Raw genomic sequence first — 20,514 nt, 5'->3', positions numbered from 1 at the left:
ATGTCATGCCACGCCCCCTCCATTGATGTCTATGGGACACCATGATCACGGCTTCTGGCTCCAAGCATTCTGAATAAAACTGGAGTACCCCTTTAAGCCCTGAGCTGAAGTAGCACGTTTCCCCTGCTAACCTTGAAGTCAATAGAGTGGGCTTTTGAAGAGTGAATATGAGCTGTCTTTCCATTTTCCTCTTCACACTAGTAGTGCCTCTAATGAAGACTGTGAGGGACATATTGAAAAACTGGACAATTCTTAGAAAGTGTAAACTGAATTAGAGACTGTAGGATTGTACTAGATTCTGAACAGTGGCTCAGGCTGTTTACAGATCTTGCACATATTATACTGTCTACTCCAAGGCTAGGTTCACACTGCGGAATCTCCAGAAGGACCGTGAGGACATTGCAATCCCCAATTGTCTGCAATGTGTTCCGCGAGTAGATCCGCCTGAAAAATGAGCGCCGCCATTCTTCAGGCGGAAATTTGAAAGCAAATTTTCCATTCACAAATTCCGCTTCAAAAATTACGAAGTGTTAATTGGTGAATGGAAAACCCATTCCGTAGTCTGAACCTAGCCTATGGTCTATTCACATTTCTGAATTTCCGCTTGCGGAGTTCCGCCTCAAATTAAAGCCCATAGACTTCTATGGGATTCCGCACTTCCATTCACACTTTCTGAATTTCCGCTTGTGGAATTCTACTAACAGAATTCCACAAGCGGAAATTCAGAAGTGTGAATGGAAGTGCGGAATCCCATAGAAGTCTATGGGCTTGAATTTGAGGCGGAATTCCGCAGGCGGAAATTTTGCCATGTGAATAGACCCTAAGGCTAGGTTCACACTGCGGAATCTCTGGGCAGGAAAATTCCGCCCGGGGATTTCGAGTGCGGCCAGCACCGACTGATAGGACCGTGCGGACACTGCAGTCTCCAATAGACTACAATGTGTTCCGCGAGTATTTCCGTCTGAAGAATGAGCAACGCCATTTTCCATTCACAAATTCCGCTTCACAAATTTCGAAGTGTGAATTTGTGAACGGAAACCCAATCACTATACTATACATTTTAGTAAGCGGAATTTCTGTAGTGTGACCCTAGCCTAAGGCTGCTTCATCTATCAGGTGGCTTAATTTAAGCCAGAAATTTGAGTCTAAAAAGTGCACATTTTTGCTGTATGTTCTGTGGATTTTAAGCCCCACCCTTTTAAAGAGGTCACGCCCCTTTTAAAAAGGTGAGCATAAACATAAACGAAAGTGAAATTTGTGCAGAATTCGTTAAAAAATTTAGTGCAAATGGCATGTGCCACTTTTTAATGAAATGTGTTGCAAAAAACAGCAAATTTTTTAAGGGGTACTCCACTGGCCAGTGTTCAGAAGTAAACGTTCCGAACGCTGTTTTCACGCTGTGGGGGTTGGCCACGCTCCTCGGGACATCATGGTCATACCCCCTCAATGCAAATCAATGGGAGGGGGCGTGACGGCTGTCACGCCCCCTACCATAGACTTGCATTGAGGGGGCGTGGTTGTGATGTCACGAAGGGCATGGCTGACCCCCACAGACAAAAACAGCATTCAGAACATTTACTTCCAAATGCTGGCCAGTGGAGTACCCCTTTATAGGAGTATTCAAGTGAAAAACTTTTTTATTTTTTATATCAACTGGCTCCAGAAAGTGAAACAGATTTGTAAATTACTTCTATTAAAAAATCTTAATCCTTCCAGTACTAATCAGCTGCTGAAGTTGAGCTGTTCTTTTCTGTCTGACCACGGTGCTCTCTGCTGACACCTCTGTCCATGTCAGGAACAATTCCCCATAGCAAACCTCTCCTACTCTGGACAATTCCTGACATGAACAGAGGTGTCAGCAGAGAGCACTGTTGTCAGACAGAAAAGAACAACTCAACTTCAGCAGCTGATAAGTACTGGTAGGATTATAATTTTTTATTTTGTTTGTAGAAGTCATTTACAAATCTGTTTAACTTTTTGGAGCCAGTCGATATAAAAAATAAATTGTTTTTCACCTGAATACCCCTTTAAATCTTTGATTTTGGATCTACGGTTCTTTCAGTTTATGGTAGGTTTAGAATGCCACAGTAAAAACTGTATACTATCAATCTTTTTTTATGATAGATAGGTCTGGAATATACTTGGTGTAGTGGAAGTGTCTCAATGAATATTGCTTACAGTGTATAATCAGTCTATTCCTGCTCAATGGAAATTCATTCATTCAAGGCACCAGTTTGGCTTGTGTTTCTCCGCAGCAGTGAGCTTCAGTGTAAAGCAGCAGTGAGCTTCAGTGTAAAGCATGGGGGATGGCAGAGCATTAGCCTCTAATGAGATGGAAGGTGGATTTAGAGAATGCTTAGATACAATTGCTTCCACGGGCAATACTGTAATCAGGCAAAAGTAAAGAGCGAGCAATACTAAACTAAAATAGCAGGTGAGCATTACCCCAAGGAATTGACTAGAACTGAGTAACCACTTTAATAATGTGTTTAATAGGTTCTTTTATATTGTTCTAACAACACAAGATGGCAAAGTAAGGATCTTTTCTTTGACTTTCGTTTTACTTTTCAAGGGCTTCATATCATTAGGCATTCTGCCTAGAAATGGGAAAAATGCAGCAATAAAAGACAATGGCAAAGATCACAACCTGTTATTACCGAACTGCATGTTGGACATCGATTCCCTCGCAGTATTTTACATACTGCTGAAAAATCTGCCAGAACCATTTATACCGAAACGTTACATGACAATGGACGCATGGCCTTAAATTTGCCTTATAAAAAAAAAGACATCTCTTTTCACAGGAATGCACGGAGGTGCCTATTGTATGTTCTTTGGAACATTCTAAATGGAAGATTTTGATCCAACAGAATAATAATTCATTATATAAAACCTCCTAAAATATTTAAAGCGGTACTCCACTGCTCAGCGTTTGGAACAAACTGTTCCAAACGCTGGAGCTGGGAGCTTGTGACGTCATAGCCCCGCCCCTCATTGCAAGTCTATAGGAGGGGGCGTGACAGCCATCACGCCCCCTCCCATAGGCTTGCAATGAGGGGGCGTGGCATTACATCATGAAGGGCGGGGCTATGATGTCACAAGCTCCCGGCGCCAGCATTCGAGACAGTTTGTTCCAAACGCTGAGCAGCGGAGTACCCCTTTAACATTCTTACAAGATATATTAGAGATGTTTAGGTTGTGTATGTCAGTAGATGATGAAGCCTGTATCAAAACTTTTTATTACAAATGTAAACATTTTCTGGTAATATCCAAATCATCTGTGAAAACAGGTTTGAAAGTTTTATTCACGAATCAGGTTTTAAACTTGATCTGTAATTTTTGTTGTTTTTGGATGGTACAGTTTACATATAAGTGATTGTACTAATGTTGTTACTTTCCTCTTTTAGAAACCATTAAAGTAAAGAATTTTAAATAGTAAACTTTTTATTTTTTTATTACAGGGGATGTCTGGTTTTGACTTTTAAAAGGCCTTGACAGGGCATTTCGAGTCAGTAGAGAAGCCCCCTTTCTCAACTACAAAGTGCAGCTCTCACTATTGCAGACCAGGGTGATAAGGACAAATAATCAATATAACTTTTGTCAATAACCAAAGCCAATATTCTGTATTTTCATGTCCACCTGTAGCATTCTTTAAAGGGATACTCTGCTGAAAAACATCTTATATCCTATCCAAAGGATAGGGGATAAGATGTCTAATTGTGGGGGTCCCGTCGCTGGCGACCCCGGCAATCTCCGGCGCCATGCCCCTTCCATGCATGGAGCGAACTCAGCTCTGTGCCGGATGACTGGCGAATACAGCTGCCACGGCCCCTCCATTGATTTCTATGGGAGGAGGCATGTCGGCTTCCTTCTAGCTTTCACACCCCCTCCCATAGACATGAATGGAGGGGGCGTGGCGTGACATCATGAACATGGAAACTCCAAGCTTCCATGTTCCGGATGCTGCTGCTGCTGACCTGGAGATTGCAGAGGTCCTCACTGGCAGGACTACCCTATCCTTTGGGAAGGTCATAAGATGTTTTTCGGCAGAGTACCCCTTTAACCTTTCTCTGAACGGGGCAGCATGAGCAGTGGAGGATTATAATGAGGGAAATCTTGGCTACCACCCCAATAATTATCTGGTTTGGCACATGTGTATACAGTTCGAAGCTGTCAGTGTAGGCCATAGGCAGCCTCAGACCTGTGGCCTACACTGAGAGCAAATTATGTTTTCTGTCCTAAGGCAGTAAGACACAGATGACCTCACTCATTGGCATCTGCACTGTGAAAGATAAAGTTTGTGGCGGTGCTGTATTGCTTGGTAGATCACTGTCTATGTTTATATATTTTTCTTATTGTGACACAAAGGTAAGACTACCTTCCAACTGAAGAGGGGGGATGTTTCTGCCTACTTGAGGGGGAGGATTACCTACTAAGGGGGGGGGGTATCTACCTAAGGACATACCTGCCTATTATGGGGGGGGGGAGGGGACTACCTAATAAGTAAACTACTTAACTACTGTGGGGGGCATGACTGACTAATGAGGGACATACCTGTCTAATGGTGTAACTATCTTACTACTGTAGGGAACATACCTGCATAATGGGGGGACCTACTCTTCTACCCACTTTTACTGTGTGAGACATCAAGGGGGGCATTATTACTGTTTGGGTGCCTGTAGATGTGGGGAGAGTGTTGGAAAAATACAGAGCCTAAGATGTTTGTCCGGCAGATGCTGAAGAGATGAGTTTTAGCTGGAAAAATTGTCTTAGAGGTTTGAGGACTGATGGACAAGAAAAGGAAACGACTCTGATTAGAGAAGATGTCATCTGTGAATAGTAATCACTTATATGGTATACAGATCCTGTGCAAAGTTGGTATCTACCACTATATGGGCACTGTATGGGTGTGGGGGGTTGGGATACTGGTTTCTGTGTTTTATTCACTAATAGTATGGTGCATTAATCAGTTACTGTATAATGGTGATGTGTGTTCCTGAAGTAACTGTAGTATTTGGCCCTCAACATTTCTCCTCTGAGTGGGTTTAATGTTAATATTATGGCTGATCAGTCTGTATCCAGTTTGATCAATGGGAAAAAGTGGGAGCATGTGTTTGAAAATGGAAGAATCGTACTATAATCCTTAACTGTGCAGTGATATCTAATTGTACTACGGAAGCAAACTAGAATCCTCTTGTGTAAAAAACACTATTGTTTATTAAACACAAATGTAACTTTTAGTATAAGTTTTCATTGCACCATTCACGTCTGACTCCTAATAACTTGCTGTAAAATATTATGAAGGAAATGATAAGATGCATTATCACCTATATATCTGTGTCTACACTTGAGGATATGCTGTGAAGGCACATTCCTTCCACTTCATTTTATAGTCCTAGGTCAAGGTCAATACAAGATCAGGTGTAATATCAGATAGTACAGATTACTCAGGACATCCCTTGAGGTTGCATCCATCTGAAATATTCATAATGGATATTTACAATAACACTAATAGGTCGTGATACATTTCACACTCACCGCAGATGGAGAGTTTGGATATGAAGATTGCAACAATGAATTATCAAGGAAAGAAGCAAGTCACTTTGTGATCGGGGTCTGTCTACATGGAGTCTTCAGTTATGTGGTTATAAGTTATGGTCTTTATATGAAACTGTATGAACTTAGTGGCCACTTACTTTTCAATAAACTTTGTAGAAATCAATAATACAGGTAAATAAAATAAATTTTGTAATTCATATTATAAAAAAAATTAAAATTCATCAAATGCCATCTCAAGTTTGATCAACTTTCAGAAGTATCGGTTACAGCTGCCTATAGAAATGTATGGAGTGGGAAGCTGTAACACGATACTTCAGGGCTCCAGCATCTTGTAGTGAGTGTTATACGTCACTACTGTGCATGATTCACAGCTTAGAGTCTATAATGTCCTCCACACTTCTGCTGCTTCTGAGAGCAAGCTACAGAGATACGGGGAGCAGGATCCCTTCATCATTTGTACAGTGTATAGGAGACATCATAGCGGCTGGTCTCCATCCACTACCTCAGAGACAACCGAAAATTTGAGATGGAGCTGTGGTGGCCCAGTACGGGAGATGTTACCCAGTGCCTTTGCTGCCCTTTCAGGCAGCCTCCTTCAGTGTCCCCAGGGCCCCTTGCACCTGTTTCTCCCCTGTACATATGTTCTGCAGTGTATTGTATTATAAAATGTGTTGTATCTTTAAGAGTTATATCATGTGACCTATGGGCTCCCTGCTAGTCTCCCCCATATAAGCCCTGGTGGAGCTAGCTCTCTCTCTTTCCTTACAAGTCTTTGCTGAGGTCCAGTGCAGTCGTGCCTAGTGTGTGTGTGTGTCCAGAGTGTTGGAGGCCTCAAAGTCAAGTCCTGCAGTCACCATCAATTCAAGTAAGATAAAGTCACAGCTTTATGAGTCAAGTCAAGTCAGTTCCGGTCATCTGTCAAGTCAGCGTGGTCTGCATTCAATTGTCCAGTCCTACTACAAGTCCCAGCAAGCCCTTAAAGGGGTGGAACTGTCCAGAGCAGCATAGGTTTGCTATAGGGATTTTCTCCTGCTCAGGACAGTTCCTGATACGGGCAGCAGGTGACAGCAGAGAGTCATTTACAAATCTGTTTAACTTTCTGGCAGCAGTTGATTAAAAAAAAAAAAGTTTTCCATTGGAGTACCCCTTTAAGGTCTCTGCGTCACTGTTCACCTCCTTGGGCCCTGGCTGAACTGTATAGACTTTACCAACTGTCTACCCTCAGCAAAGCTGCCGTTGTTTGGAACTTGGCATCAGAGTCTTTATTGCCCCCATACCTAGAACAAGGATCCAGCGGTATACCTTCAGGTGGTTTTAGGCTAAACCCCACCCTGGCGTCACGAATACAAGGGGTTAATGCCATCTGCCCCTAGGGTAACAACCTGCTACCACAGAGCCTGAGTGGAAATCTGGTAAACAAAATGCTAAATACAAGGAATAGTACTACATACCACAACTTATGCCAAAAAATTCAAGTACACTTTAACGTTATCTATTTCTACAGAGAATAATAGCATGAACGACTCCATCTGATGTGTGTCTTCTGGAGAATGATGGGCCATCTGAACCAATTCTTAGCTTTTACATTAACCTTTATTCCCTATTGCAATGCATTTATTATGAATAAAGTGTAATCTGGATACAGAGACCTTGCATTTTCAGATACCGTATATACTCGAGTATAAGCAGAGTTTTTCAGCACGATTTTTCGTGCTGAAAACACCCCCCTCGGCTTATACTCGAGTGAACTCTCCACCCGCAGTGGTCTTCAACCTGCGGACCTCCAGAGGTTTCAAAACTACAACTCCCAGCAAGCCCGGGCAGCCATCGGCTGTCCGGGCTTGCTGGGAGTTGTAGTTTTGAAACCTCTGGAGGTCCGCAGGTTGAAGACCACTGCGGCCTTCGACATCATCCAGCCCCCTCTCACCCCCCTTTAGTTCTGTACAGTACTCACCTCCGCTCGGCGCTGGTCCGGTGCTGCAGGACTGTCCGGAGAGGAGGTGGTCCGGTGGGATAGTGGTTCTGGGCTGCTATCTTCACTGGGGAGGCCTCTTCTAAGCGCTTCGGGCCCGGCCCCAGAATAGTCACGTTGCCTTGACAACGACGCAGAGGTACGTTCATTGCCAACGTACTTCTGCGTCATTGTCAAGGCAACGCCTCTATTCCGGGGCGCCCCCGGTGAAGATAGCGGCCCGGAACCACTATCCCACCGGACCACCTCCTCTCCGGACAGTCCTGCAGCACCGGACCAGCGCCGAGCGGAGGTGAGTACTGTACAGAACTAAAGGGGGGCGAGAGGGGGCTGGATGATGTCGAAGGCCGCAGTGGTCTTCAACCTGCGGACCTCCAGAGGTTTCAAAACTACAACTCCCAGCAAGCCCGGACAGCCGATGGCTGCCCGGGCTTGCTGGGAGTTGTAGTTTTGAAACCTCTGGAGGTCCGCAGGTTGAAGACCACTGAGGGCGGATGATGAGAAGAGGATGATGAAGGGGGGGGTGTGGGATGATGACAAGAGGATGATGAAGGGGGGAGGTGGGATGATGAAGGGGGGTGGGGATGATGACAAGGGGATGATGAAGGGGGTGTGTGGGATGATTACAAGGGGATGATGAAGGGGGGTGGGGATGATGACAAGGGGATGATGACAAGGGGATGATGAAGGGGGGTGAGGATGATGACAAGGGGATGATGACAAGGGGATGATGAAGGGGGGTGGGGATGATGACAAGGGGATGATGAAGGGGGGATGTGTGGGATGATGACAAGGGGATGATGACAGGTGATGATGATGAGGGTCTGGATGATGACAGGCGGTGATGATGATGTTAATGACGGGTCTGGATGATGACAGGGGGGATGATGTATTTCCCTCCCTAGGCTTATACTCGAGTCAATAACTTTTCCTGGGATTTTGGGTTGAAATTAGGGGTCTCGGCTTATACTCGGGTCGGCTTATACTCGAGTATATACGGTACTTTTAAGATAATTGTTATTTTTGTATTTTATTATTGTTTTGTTCTCAGCTGAGTTGTAAATTCTGTTCCTCTAGTGTGTTCTATCTTCTGCTTCAATCTTTAAAGCATGTTTAAAGGAATACAGGGAAACATCATTGAGTGAATCACTTGAGCCTGCAATGAAAAACGGTTTGCTAAAGAAGAGGAGTGGTCCCCTTAGAGAAGAAGATCCATATATAAGATATTAGAAAATTTAAAAAAAATCTGTTAAAGAAAGATCTGATCTAGATCAGGGGTGGTTTTCTCAAAGAGAAGGTTTTTTGGAAAGGCATAACTGGCTACAAAATAAGTAGTCATCATTGGATGTAGTTTATGTCTACAATTGCTACCACTGCCTTTTATCTTTCCATTTACACGTGTATTTTCTCCCTGCGCAGAAGCACCATGCTGCCTCCTTCCTCTGCCCTCTTCCTGTCTTCTGTTCTTCTTTGCTGTTCAGGTAAGTTCTGTCTTTTGCTTTGCTTTCATTCTGTTCTCTTTCATCTTACATTATGTATTATGGCCCTAAGCTTTCGTCCCCATGGTGGAACCATATTTAGGAGGCTTTATAGCAGTTGCTAAGGAGTTTCTGTGGTTCCATAATATGGAACCTATAGGACTTTATGTGCTGCCCTATGTTGTTCTATATGTCTTTGTATTAAATTGAAGGTATACACATGTACAATAAGGCCCAATATAAATTCATGGGTGCCATAATAGGATTCTTACAATGTAAAGCCTTTACTAAGACTTAAAAAGGCCATGTTCATAAGGCCTTATTTCTAAACAGCAATAGATCAGGTTGGTTAAAGACAAAAATGTGGATGCATTAAAAATGTTAAGAAAGTGGAAACCATGAAAATATTTTCCCTTTCTCTCTTTGTTTTAACCATTATTCTTACTGTAGCATATATAAGTAAAAATTTGACCTACTCCATATAGGAGTTTTAGACTGATCGAGACATAATGACAAGTGAAAATGTACACTGTGCTTATTCGCGTAAATCAGAAGTTAAGATGTTGGTTTTACTTACAAAGATATTGGCATTGAATTGTTTTTTTTGTTTTTTTATTATGGTCATTTTTGCAAAAGTGAGAACTAGCTATTCAGCCAAATTGGTTGCCACTGCTGAACAAGCTACTCATAAAATTGCCATTATATCACCACATTCACTCAATACTGCGTTTGCCATCAGTTACCGAGAAGCCCATTCAAAGGTGACAAACAATACGGCTGCACTTCCTGGTGTCACTTTTCCAAAAATGATAACTGCAGCTGAAACAAAACAAAAGTCAATAGCTCTGTACAAGAAGTCAATAGCTCTGTACAAGAAGTCAATAGCTCTGTACAAAAAGTCAATAGATTTTTACATATTTAGTTTTTTCTCTTGGGCGGAAATCATTTTCATGCAGACCCAATTGATTTTCCTACTAATGGTTAATAAAACTTTACTGTTATGAACTATTTTGTCCCCATAGTCATCGATAAGTATCATGTTCTATAATAGTCATATTGCCTAAATGATCAAATATAAGTCCATGCTGACAAATAAAATACTACATTATTTTAATACATATTTATTTTCGGTGTAGGGTTAAAGTTTATAAAATAAGGATATTTTTCAATGTGCACTCTTTAGTCCCTATGGACTATGTTATTCTTTCCTCAGTGTGCTCCCACAACGTAGGATCCATAACAGAGGTGTAACTTTTAGATTCTGGGCATGTCCACGATGTGCCATTTATAATAGGAATGTCTTTTTCTGGGGCAGTAGTGCCCCTTAGGCACCAAGGCCCCAGTGAAACTATTACCTCTACACCCCATGTAGTCACTCATCTGATCCCTAAGTATAAATGGTTGTTACTATATTCATATTTGTTGTATTTGTTATTCATCCGAGGTGTGATCAGTTATCTGCTATGACTACGACCCTCATAGTGATGGCTATTGTGAGGCCTGTTACAAAAGCAAAAACTCATCAACGTGAACTATTTCCTATGGACACCTCCATTACCACACACCAATGAGGGTCTTGTACAGTACAGCTCTGTATGTTCTGTACTTCAGTATATGGAACAACAAAAGCTTTGAACACAATCATTGCCAAAATATAGGATTTGAGAAACTTCACCTTATAGTTTGTCTATGTAGATCTCAAACTACAGAACATCTCTGTCCTTTATAACTGTTGTTCTATATCACTTTTTTCTTTATAACAGCCAAAGGATTTAGTGGAGGTTATGGACCAGTGTTCGAGGAGCAGCCACATAATACATTGTTTCCAGAGGGGTCAGAAGAACAACTTACCCTGGCTTGCCATGCCCGGGCAATCCCTTCTGCCACTTACAGGTATTAAACATGATATCATATCATAGATTTTGCTATTTTTGTGCAGAGAAAATGAAGATAATATGAACAGGATCATGGCCCATATCTTTAGTTGACTAGGAATCACTCGTCTCTATGCTACAATGGCTGAACATGTTATTTTCTGTATACCTGCAGGTGGAAACTGAATGGCACAGAGCTCAATCTTTTGGCAAATTCCAGTTACCAACTGGTAGGAGGAAATTTGGCCATCTCTAACCCAACACAGTCTAAGCATACAGGAACCTATCAATGTGTGGCCTCCAACCAGAAGGGTACTGTTGTTAGTAGTGAAGCCTCACTGCGCTTTGGATGTGAGTGTACAGAAGTAATCCTTCATTAGGCCCCTTTCACACTGCAGGTATCATCCTGCTTTTTTACTGTCGTTATTTTATAATAACAGATGAAAAAAATGCAATAACTGGTAAGTTGATAATAATCAGTTGATAACTGATTGATAACTGATGACCATCATCCGTTATTTTTTATGTTTTTTTTTCTTGTTGTTCATCTGCTATCACCAGTTACATCTGTTTTTTTTTTATCAGGTTTTTAACCCATTTTTTATTTTTTTTTAAACGGATGTTAAAAAAAAAAGGACAATAACGGATGATAACGGAAGTTTCCTATAGACTTCAACGTAATATTTTAACAGCCAATTTTTCACCATTATTTATGCCGGACCAAAAATTAGTGCATGCACCGTCTTTTGTGACGGCAAAAATAACGGACATTAGTAAAAATGGACATGCCTGAAGCAAAAGGATGGTCAAAAAATCCCATTGACATGAATGGTATTTTTTGACGGCAGCTTTCAGGACTTTTTGCCGGGAGTAATAACGGAGGTTTTTACAGGATGATACCTGTAGTGTGAAAGAGGCCTTATTAGTGTATTAAGACTGCATTAAAGGTGTCTTCCGACAATGAATCATTTTGTCAATTGTCTAATAAATGAACATATATTGTTGAATACAGTTATTTTACTAACTTTCTGGAGTCTTCCATGCTTTCCTGCTTCTGATGCAACCTGCTCTGTTGTCTTCCTGTCTGCTCTGTTGTCTTCCTATTTAAATGAACATCCTGTAACAGAATTCCTGTTTTTGTTGTACACTCTAGCCTGCAATTCAGCCAAATCTATCTCCCATTCACTAAACCTTTTTGACTAAAAGCCTGCCCTTTACACTAATAGGAGCCTCCCATTTAGTAGGAGGGATATAGAGTTGGCTGATTTGCTGGCTAGAGTGTACAGCAGAAACATGAAGTCTGTTACAGGATGTACACCATCAAAAGATGAAGGAAAGCAAGGAAGACCACACAAAGGTGATAAAATGTTATATTAGACAGAAAAATATAGGTTCTATTGTTGGAAAACCCAGTTAACTCTTTGCTGCTTGTAAAGAAATATTAATCAATGAATAATCTTTTTTTCTTTGTCTTACACCTCAGATTTGCATGAATTCCCACCCGAGGAGAGAGATCCAGTTAAAACAACTGAAGGATGGGGAGTAATGTTGCCATGTAATCCCCCACAGCACTACCCCGGTAACTTATTTGTCCTTAATCTGTAGTGCATTTATTTTATATTTATTAAATTCAATGGTGAATGCACAGCTTTATAGAGTAGGATATATTTGGTGAGTATCTACAGGGATGAGAGACATGGCTTTAAAATGAGAGTGGCAGAAAATGCCAAACCCATACCCTGGTGTATTAACAATCTGAAGGCGTCTAGATCTTATTATATTCTTCCAGACGTGACACTTCATAAACTGTCCTTTTGGCCGCAGCCCTCTTGTTGTGCCCTTCAAAATAATATAAAACAAATGGAGATGGCAGGAGCTTAGGGAAACAAGTAAAGTGTTAGAATAAAGAAATAAGCAGAGAGAAAGCCCTAGTCACCTGCTAATCCTTGCAGCCACATCTCATGCTGTGAAGTACATCCCTGAACATCTGCTGACCCCAGAGTCCTATCAATGGAAGGCTCAAATATGCCAATGGATAAACCAATTCACGGGTGGCACAAGAGCTTTCTGTTCTGTTATCTAAAAATAAAATAATTAGTCAAATGTAAAAATCTGGGTTTAAATGAATTTACAATTGTACACTTAATATTGAAATACAATACAACAACCACTGATGTGGCTTCGTAGCCTATTAGATTTACTATGCATATCTAGAATAATACCCCTGCTAGATAGAAAAGCAGAAATGTCAGGTTCAATTACAACGAAAGTAAGAGGTAGCTGCTAAGGATGGAGAAGGATAGAGGATTTTACCTGAAGCTTTCCAAGGTATTACTGGATAACTGGTCACCCTGCCAGTCTTATCGTGTACCAAGTAGTTTAATACAAAGATAATAAATGACAGAATTTATAGCATATACCTAGAAGGTTTGCAGCCTATAATACTGTAAAAACATTATTTGATTCTGAACCCAAGTGAAAAAGGTACGTCATAGACCAACCACTTTATCTCCTGTCACGATTCGGCTTCCAGGTAGTGGATCCTCTGTGCCAGAGAGGGATTGGCGTGGACCGTGCTAGTGGACCGGTTCTAAGCCACTACTGGTTTTCACCAGAGCCCGCCGCAAAGCGGGATGGTCTTGCTGCGGCGGTAGTGACCAGGTCGTATCCACTAGCAACGGCTCACCTCTCTGGCTGCTGAAGATAGGCGCGGTACAAGGGAGTAGGCAGAAGCAAGGTCAGACGTAGCAGAAGGTCGGGGGCAGGCGGCAAGGTTCGTAGTCAGGATGGGTAGCAGAAGTTCAGGTACACAGGCTTTGGACACACTAAACGCTTTCACTGGCACAAGGCAACAAGATCCGGCAAGGGAGTGCAAGGGAGGAGACTAGATAAAGGCAGGGAGCAGGTGGGAGCCAATTAAGCTAATTGGGCCAGGCACCAATCATTGGTGCACTGGCCCTTTAAGTCTCAGAGAGCTGGCGCGCGCGCGCCCTAGAGAGCGGAGCCGCGCGCGCCAGCACATGACAGCAGGGGACCGGGACGGGTAAGTGACCTGGGATGCGATTCGCGAGCGGGCGCGTCCCGCTGTGCGAATCGCATCCCCAACGGCCAACACAGTGCAGCGCTCCCGGTCAGCAGGACTGACCGGGGCGCTGCAGGGAGAAAGACGCCGTGAGCGCTCCGGGGAGGAGCGGGGACCCGGAGCGCTAGGCGTAACAGTACCCCCCCCCTTAGGTCTCCCCTTCTCTTTGTCCGGTAACTGCCTCCCCTGGGATGAGGACACCTGGAAAGAATGGAAGGTTTCCTCAACGGCAGGCAGTACAGCCAGAGTGGGAATGGGGAGGGAGGGCAGAGGGCGAGGCCTGGTACGGAGCAGTGTGACACCAGGACGGGGACCATGGGGAGGCACAGAGGCTTGCCTGACGGGACTGGGAGGGGGGGAGAGGCACTTCCTGTGGCAGGCAGAGTCCCAGTTCCTGATCTCCCCGGTGGTCCAATCAATGGTGGGGGAATGAAGCCGGAGCCAAGGCAGACCGAGGAGGACCTCAGAGGTACAGTTGGGGAGAATGAAGAATTCAATCCTCTCAAGGTGGGGTCCAATAGACATGAGGAGGGGCTCTGTGCGGTAACGCACGGTGCAGTCCAATCTGGCTCCGTTGACCGCGGATATGTAGAGCGGCTTGACGAGACGGGTCACCGGGATGCTGAATTTATTAACAAATGACTCCAAAATAAAATTTCCAGAGGCACCGGAGTCCAAGCAGGCCACGGCTGAGAGGGAGGAGTTGGCTGAAGAAGAAATCCGCACGGGTACCGTGAGACGTGGATGAGCAGATTTGGAACCAAGAGACGCCACACCCACGTGAGCTGGGTGCGTGCGTGCGTTTCCCAGGCGTGGAGGACGGATAGGGCAATCCACCAAGAAATGCTCAGTACTGGCACAGTACAGACAGAGATTTTCTTCTCTACGGCGATTCCTCTCTTCCTGGGTCAGGCGAGACCGATCCACTTGCATGGCCTCCTCGGCGGGAGGCCCAGGCGAAGACTGCAAAGGATGCTGTGGGAGAGGTGCCCAGAGATCTAAGTCTTTTTCCTGGCGGAGCTCTTGGTGTCGCTCAGAAAAACGCATGTCAATGCGGGTAGCCAAATGGATGAGTTCTTGGAGGTTGGCAGGAATCTCTCGTGCGGCCAGCACATCCTTGATGCGACTGGATAGGCCTTTTTTAAAGGTCGCGCAGAGAGCCTCATTATTCCAGGATAGTTCAGAAGCAAAAGTACGGAATTGTATGGCGTACTCGCCAACGGAAGAATTACCCTGGACCAGGTTCAGCAAGGCAGTCTCAGCAGAAGAGGCTCGGGCAGGTTCCTCAAAGACACTTCGGACTTCAGCAAAGAAGGACTGGACTGTGGCTGTGGCAGGATCATTGCGGTCCCAGAGCGGTGTGGCCCAAGACAAGGCCTTTCCTGAAAGAAGACTTACTACGAACGCCACCTTAGACCGTTCTGTAGGAAACAAGTCTGACAACATCTCCATATGCAGGGAACACTGAGACAAAAATCCACGGCAGAGTCTGGAGTCCCCATCAAATTTGTCCGGCAGGGACAAGCGGAGGTTAGGAGCGGCCACTCGCTGCGGAGGAGGTGCAGGAGCTGGCGGAGGAGATGGTTGTTGCTGTAGCAGAGGCAGAATTTGCTGTAACATGGCGGTCAACTGCGACAGCTGCTGTCCTTGTTGGGCAATCTGCTGCGATTGCTGAGCGACCACCGTGGGAAGATCAGCGAGACTTGGCAGCGGCACCTCAGCGGGATCCATGGCCGGATCTACTGTCACGATTCGGCTTCCAGGTAGTGGATCCTCTGTGCCAGAGAGGGATTGGCGTGGACCGTGCTAGTGGACCGGTTCTAAGCCACTACTGGTTTTCACCAGAGCCCGCCGCAAAGCGGGATGGTCTTGCTGCGGCGGTAGTGACCAGGTCGTATCCACTAGCAACGGCTCACCTCTCTGGCTGCTGAAGATAGGCGCGGTACAAGGGAGTAGGCAGAAGCAAGGTCAGACGTAGCAGAAGGTCGGGGGCAGGCGGCAAGGTTCGTAGTCAGGATGGGTAGCAGAAGTTCAGGTACACAGGCTTTGGACACACTAAACGCTTTCACTGGCACAAGGCAACAAGATCCGGCAAGGGAGTGCAAGGGAGGAGACTAGATAAAGGCAGGGAGCAGGTGGGAGCCAATTAAGCTAATTGGGCCAGGCACCAATCATTGGTGCACTGGCCCTTTAAGTCTCAGAGAGCTGGCGCGCGCGCGCCCTAGAGAGCGGAGCCGCGCGCGCCAGCACATGACAGCAGGGGACCGGGACGGGTAAGTGACCTGGGATGCGATTCGCGAGCGGGCGCGTCCCGCTGTGCGAATCGCATCCCCAACGGCCAACACAGTGCAGCGCTCCCGGTCAGCAGGACTGACCGGGGCGCTGCAGGGAGAAAGACGCCGTGAGCGCTCCGGGGAGGAGCGGGGACCCGGAGCGCTAGGCGTAACATCTCCCTTCCTGTAATATAGCATATCCTATAAAATGAATATTCATTCCTCTTACCAGGATGGTATCTTTTAATTTTTTTTTATTTTTATGAACACATTTTTCAATACAAAATTATACTCCCCCCCCTCCTGCACTGGCTGGAGAAAAAAAAAAAACATCTTTATTCTCATCTTATATTTTCTCCCTCAGTTTCTTATGTAATATCTTCCATTTTAACACATTCTTGCCAGTTTTGGGCACTTGGGGATTCATGTGATAACCATTTTCTTAGAAATGAAGGTGTAGTCCAGCTCGCCCCCGAATAGGTGCCCAGATTGGACTTTGACTCGTCCCACAATAATGTAGAGAAAAAGGCAAATGTCCAGCACCAACTCTTGAATAGAACTCTTTATTCCGTTGCCACAGGAAACATCACACGGACTCAAGTACCGTCACGCGTTTCGGCCTCGGAAGGCCTTAGTCATACACTTATTACAAACATTTGGATCACTTATATATGCTCGAGGCATGTCACAACACACCTGCACATACAATTACAAACATTTCTTTAAAAACATTGTATAGTGCAAATAAAAAAAGAGTCATACCTTAAGAACACATAACAGAAAAATAATTTAAACAAAACTGCTAAGTCTTACTGTCCTCGTGTAGAATATACGGTAAGTAAAATCCATCCTGCACCAGATATTATAAATACACGTTATAACAGTTCATTTGAATGATCCCCCATAACAAAAAGACTAGGTGAAAATTTCTGACCTATAGTTGGTGCTCTTCTAGAGACACAAATATAGCCATCTTTCAAGGCCTCTCTAAAATCGGGATCAGTATATATGATCGGCATATATTTATTGATAATTCCTTTTACAGCCTTGAAATCCGTACTAAATTGTGTGGAAAAGACCACAGGAGAAGAGGTTCCATTGTTAATTACTGAACTAGATTTGTTTTTTGGCTGAAATTTAATTAGATCGGTGCGGTTCTTGTTGTTTGCAATGTCTCTGGCCCTTTATATAGCCCAATCAGGGTAACCTTGCTGTTCAGTCTGTTGCCAATGGCAACTGCTTCCGCAGCGAAGTCACAATCCAAGGAACAATTGCGACGCGCCCTAAGCATTTCGCTGACAGGCAGGTTCTCGACAACATGTGCGGGGTGGCAAGATCTGGAGTGAAGAATAGAGTTAACTGCAGTTTTTCTCCTGAGTGTAGTAGTAATGATCCTGCCAGTACTATTGTCACCCCACAGAGTGAGGTTGAGAAAATTAACAGCCTCTAACTCAAAAGCTATAGTAAATTCAAGGTTGAAATTATTACTGTTAATCAAATCTGAGAACCCCGATATGGCCTCTACATCAGACCCCCAAATAAATAGAAGGTCGTAGATGAAGCGGCCATACCACAGCAGATGTTGGCTGTGGGGTTCGTGGGGGCAAAAAGAATCTCCCTCTCCCACCAACACATATATATGTTGGCGAGAGAGGGAGAGAATTTCACCCCCATTGAAGCACCAGTGGTCTGAAGAAAGAACAAATTATTAAACATAAAAAATTGTGACTTAGTAAAAACTCAACTACCAACAAAATATATTCCCGTAAACCAAACAAATAACGTGAATATACTCCCAAAAACCACGATAAGGCTTAAGTAGCAAGATCGTGCGAGATCACCGAATACAGGGAGGCCACATCAGCTGTGACCCACCTATACTCGGACTTCCACTCCACCCGATCCAACATCTCAAGGAGATGTTTAGTGTCTTTAATATGGCCCACCATATTGGGAATCAGGGGTTGGAGAAGGGAATCCACCCAGGCACATAGGCATTCATTGAGCGAAGAAATCCCGGCAACAATGGGCCTGAGTGGAGTCGGGAAAGGTCTCTTTGTGCACCTTGGGGAGGGAGTGAAAAATGGGCACGATAGGATCATCTAGAACGAGATATTCTGCCACTTTTTGGGTTATAAAACCACTTTCCACCCCAAGGCACACGAGAGAGGACAGCTGGGATTTAAAGGGGACAGTGGGTTCACTGGACAGGGGCCTATATGTTTTTGCATCGTTTAACATCATCATATTCAATTTGTTATAAAGACCCCTGTCCAGAACAACCCCCCCCTCCTTTGTCTGCCTGTCTTATTACTACATTGTCCAATTTCTGTAGCTCAGATAAGGCATTTCTCTCCTGTAGAGTAAGATTAAAATGAAAACTTTTTCTGAGAAGATACAGCAAATAGATCCCGCTCTACGGCAGCCTGGAACATATGAAAGACCAGAGAGCGGGATGCTATAGGGTAAAAACCTGAATTGGTGGTAACAAAATTGGGAATATCAGCAATATCATCACCATCACTTAATACTTGTAAATGTAATAAGATCCCCAAAATTAAAACCCACCCTGACCTTCCCTCTGTCTGCATATAAATCAATAACATTGCTGGAAACGGAACAATGCTGAAATACATTTATAGTATTTACATCAGGTACAATCTCATTAACAGTGACATCTCGTTTATCAATGCATGGAAAGTGTTTGCGGATGGTAATGTTCCTGACAAAACGATTTATGTCGAGCATAGTCCGAAAAAAAGTCCAATTTGTTGGTAGGTGAAAAAGTAAGTCCCCGTGAAAGAACAGATAGTTGAACCTCTGAAATCATTGTAGCGGATAAATTATAAATGGGAATGGTAGTTACCTCTTGTTGTTGCTGTTGTGCCGCGTGGTCCTCTTTATGGGAACGATGTTTCCTTCCCGCATGTCCTTTTTTGATTGCTTTGCGGCTTTCCTCTCTTAGGGGTCGGTATTACTATCAATAATCGTGCATAGAATAACAGTCTCACTCTTTGATGTTTTCTGACATTTAGATCGTCTCCCAAAAAAAGCCATCTTTGGGCAAAATTTTACTTTATACCCTTAATACATTTTCTTTCTACTTCGTCTTATATCTGTGCCCCAAACTTTACAATTTCACAACAATTCCATAGACTGTGAATCAAATCTGCTTCAGCTATTCCATACTTACAACAATTATTGTTCTAACGTTTTCCTATTTTATGTAAAACACTGGTGTATAGTATATTCTATATATGATATCAAACTTAATCAAATGATGGTTAGACTGGGCGAGGCATACTGCATATGTTCATAAACTCTCCTCCTGTGTAGCTCATCTAAAACTTTCAAATCTTTATGCCAATATTGAAGATTTTTAGAAAAAGTTAATTCTTTCTCCTGTTTTAAACTCCTAGGGAGAGGTTTATCAAAACCTGTCTAGAGGAAAAGTTGCCCAGTTGTCCATAGCAACCAATCAGATTGCATCTTTCATTTTTTAACAAGGCTTCTGCAAAATGAAGTAAGCAATCTGATTGGCTGCTATAGGCAATCCAACAACTTTTCCTCTAAACAGGTTTTAATAAATGTCCCCCCTAGAGTATATGGATAAGAAGACAATTTGACCTTGATATGTATTATTTAATAATTTCTTTATATTCTTGTTCACCTCGTGACAATGTTTTTCCCAATATAATTTCCAATAGCATACTTTAGACATGCATATTCATACCAACATTCTTCAATCTTTCTATCAGTTGGGGCTAAGTAAAAAATAATTTTGATCCATTATACCTTTTAATACTTTGCATCCTGCTTTATGTAATTTCTGCAAACAGACAATTGTATTACCTCTTCAAGGTCACCGTTATACCAAATAGGTAAAAATTTAAACACATCCTTTATTTTTATCTTGTTTTTAAAGGTTTTACTAACATAGTAACAATACCAGCATGGTTTTCTTAACAACCCATAGCAGTGTGAGACTAGCCTTCCGGAGTACCACAGGATCTCAGGCTCTGATACAATAAGGGCCCTAGAGTCCCTTCTTATGGTGAATCTATGTAAGCCTAGTTCACCCTGACACACAGCACTACTATTTCTCAATGTATTAGTGCGGTATTTCCAAAGGTCCCTTGTGCTGCTTTGAAAATATGCAAGAGTTCATTTTCAGTTTTTCAAAATTGCTGAGTTTGTCACCAAAAGACTATTTTTTTGTTTTGGTGCAAAAATTGTCAAGTTTGTAGCTAAATTGTAAATCCCGGAAAATACCGGC

At 43.4% G+C, this 20,514-nt stretch overlaps 1 protein-coding gene across 1 annotated transcript in view; it reads left to right on the top strand.

The window, feature by feature from the left end:
* CNTN2 (contactin 2) overlaps positions 1 to 20,514 on the top strand; it is a 76,308-nt gene that overhangs the window by 26,597 nt on the left and 29,197 nt on the right. The window contains exons 2-5 of the mRNA XM_056558078.1: positions 8,951 to 9,012; positions 10,773 to 10,902; positions 11,059 to 11,234; positions 12,367 to 12,462. Coding sequence (XP_056414053.1) covers positions 8,958 to 9,012; positions 10,773 to 10,902; positions 11,059 to 11,234; positions 12,367 to 12,462 — 457 coding nt within the window. The 5' untranslated portion in view covers positions 8,951 to 8,957. The remainder of the gene's footprint in view (positions 1 to 8,950; positions 9,013 to 10,772; positions 10,903 to 11,058; positions 11,235 to 12,366; positions 12,463 to 20,514) is intronic.

Source organism: Hyla sarda, chromosome 2 (assembly GCF_029499605.1).
Source record: "Hyla sarda isolate aHylSar1 chromosome 2, aHylSar1.hap1, whole genome shotgun sequence".
NCBI lineage: Eukaryota > Metazoa > Chordata > Amphibia > Anura > Hylidae > Hyla > Hyla sarda.
This window is presented reverse-complemented; position numbering and strand designations above follow the sequence as displayed.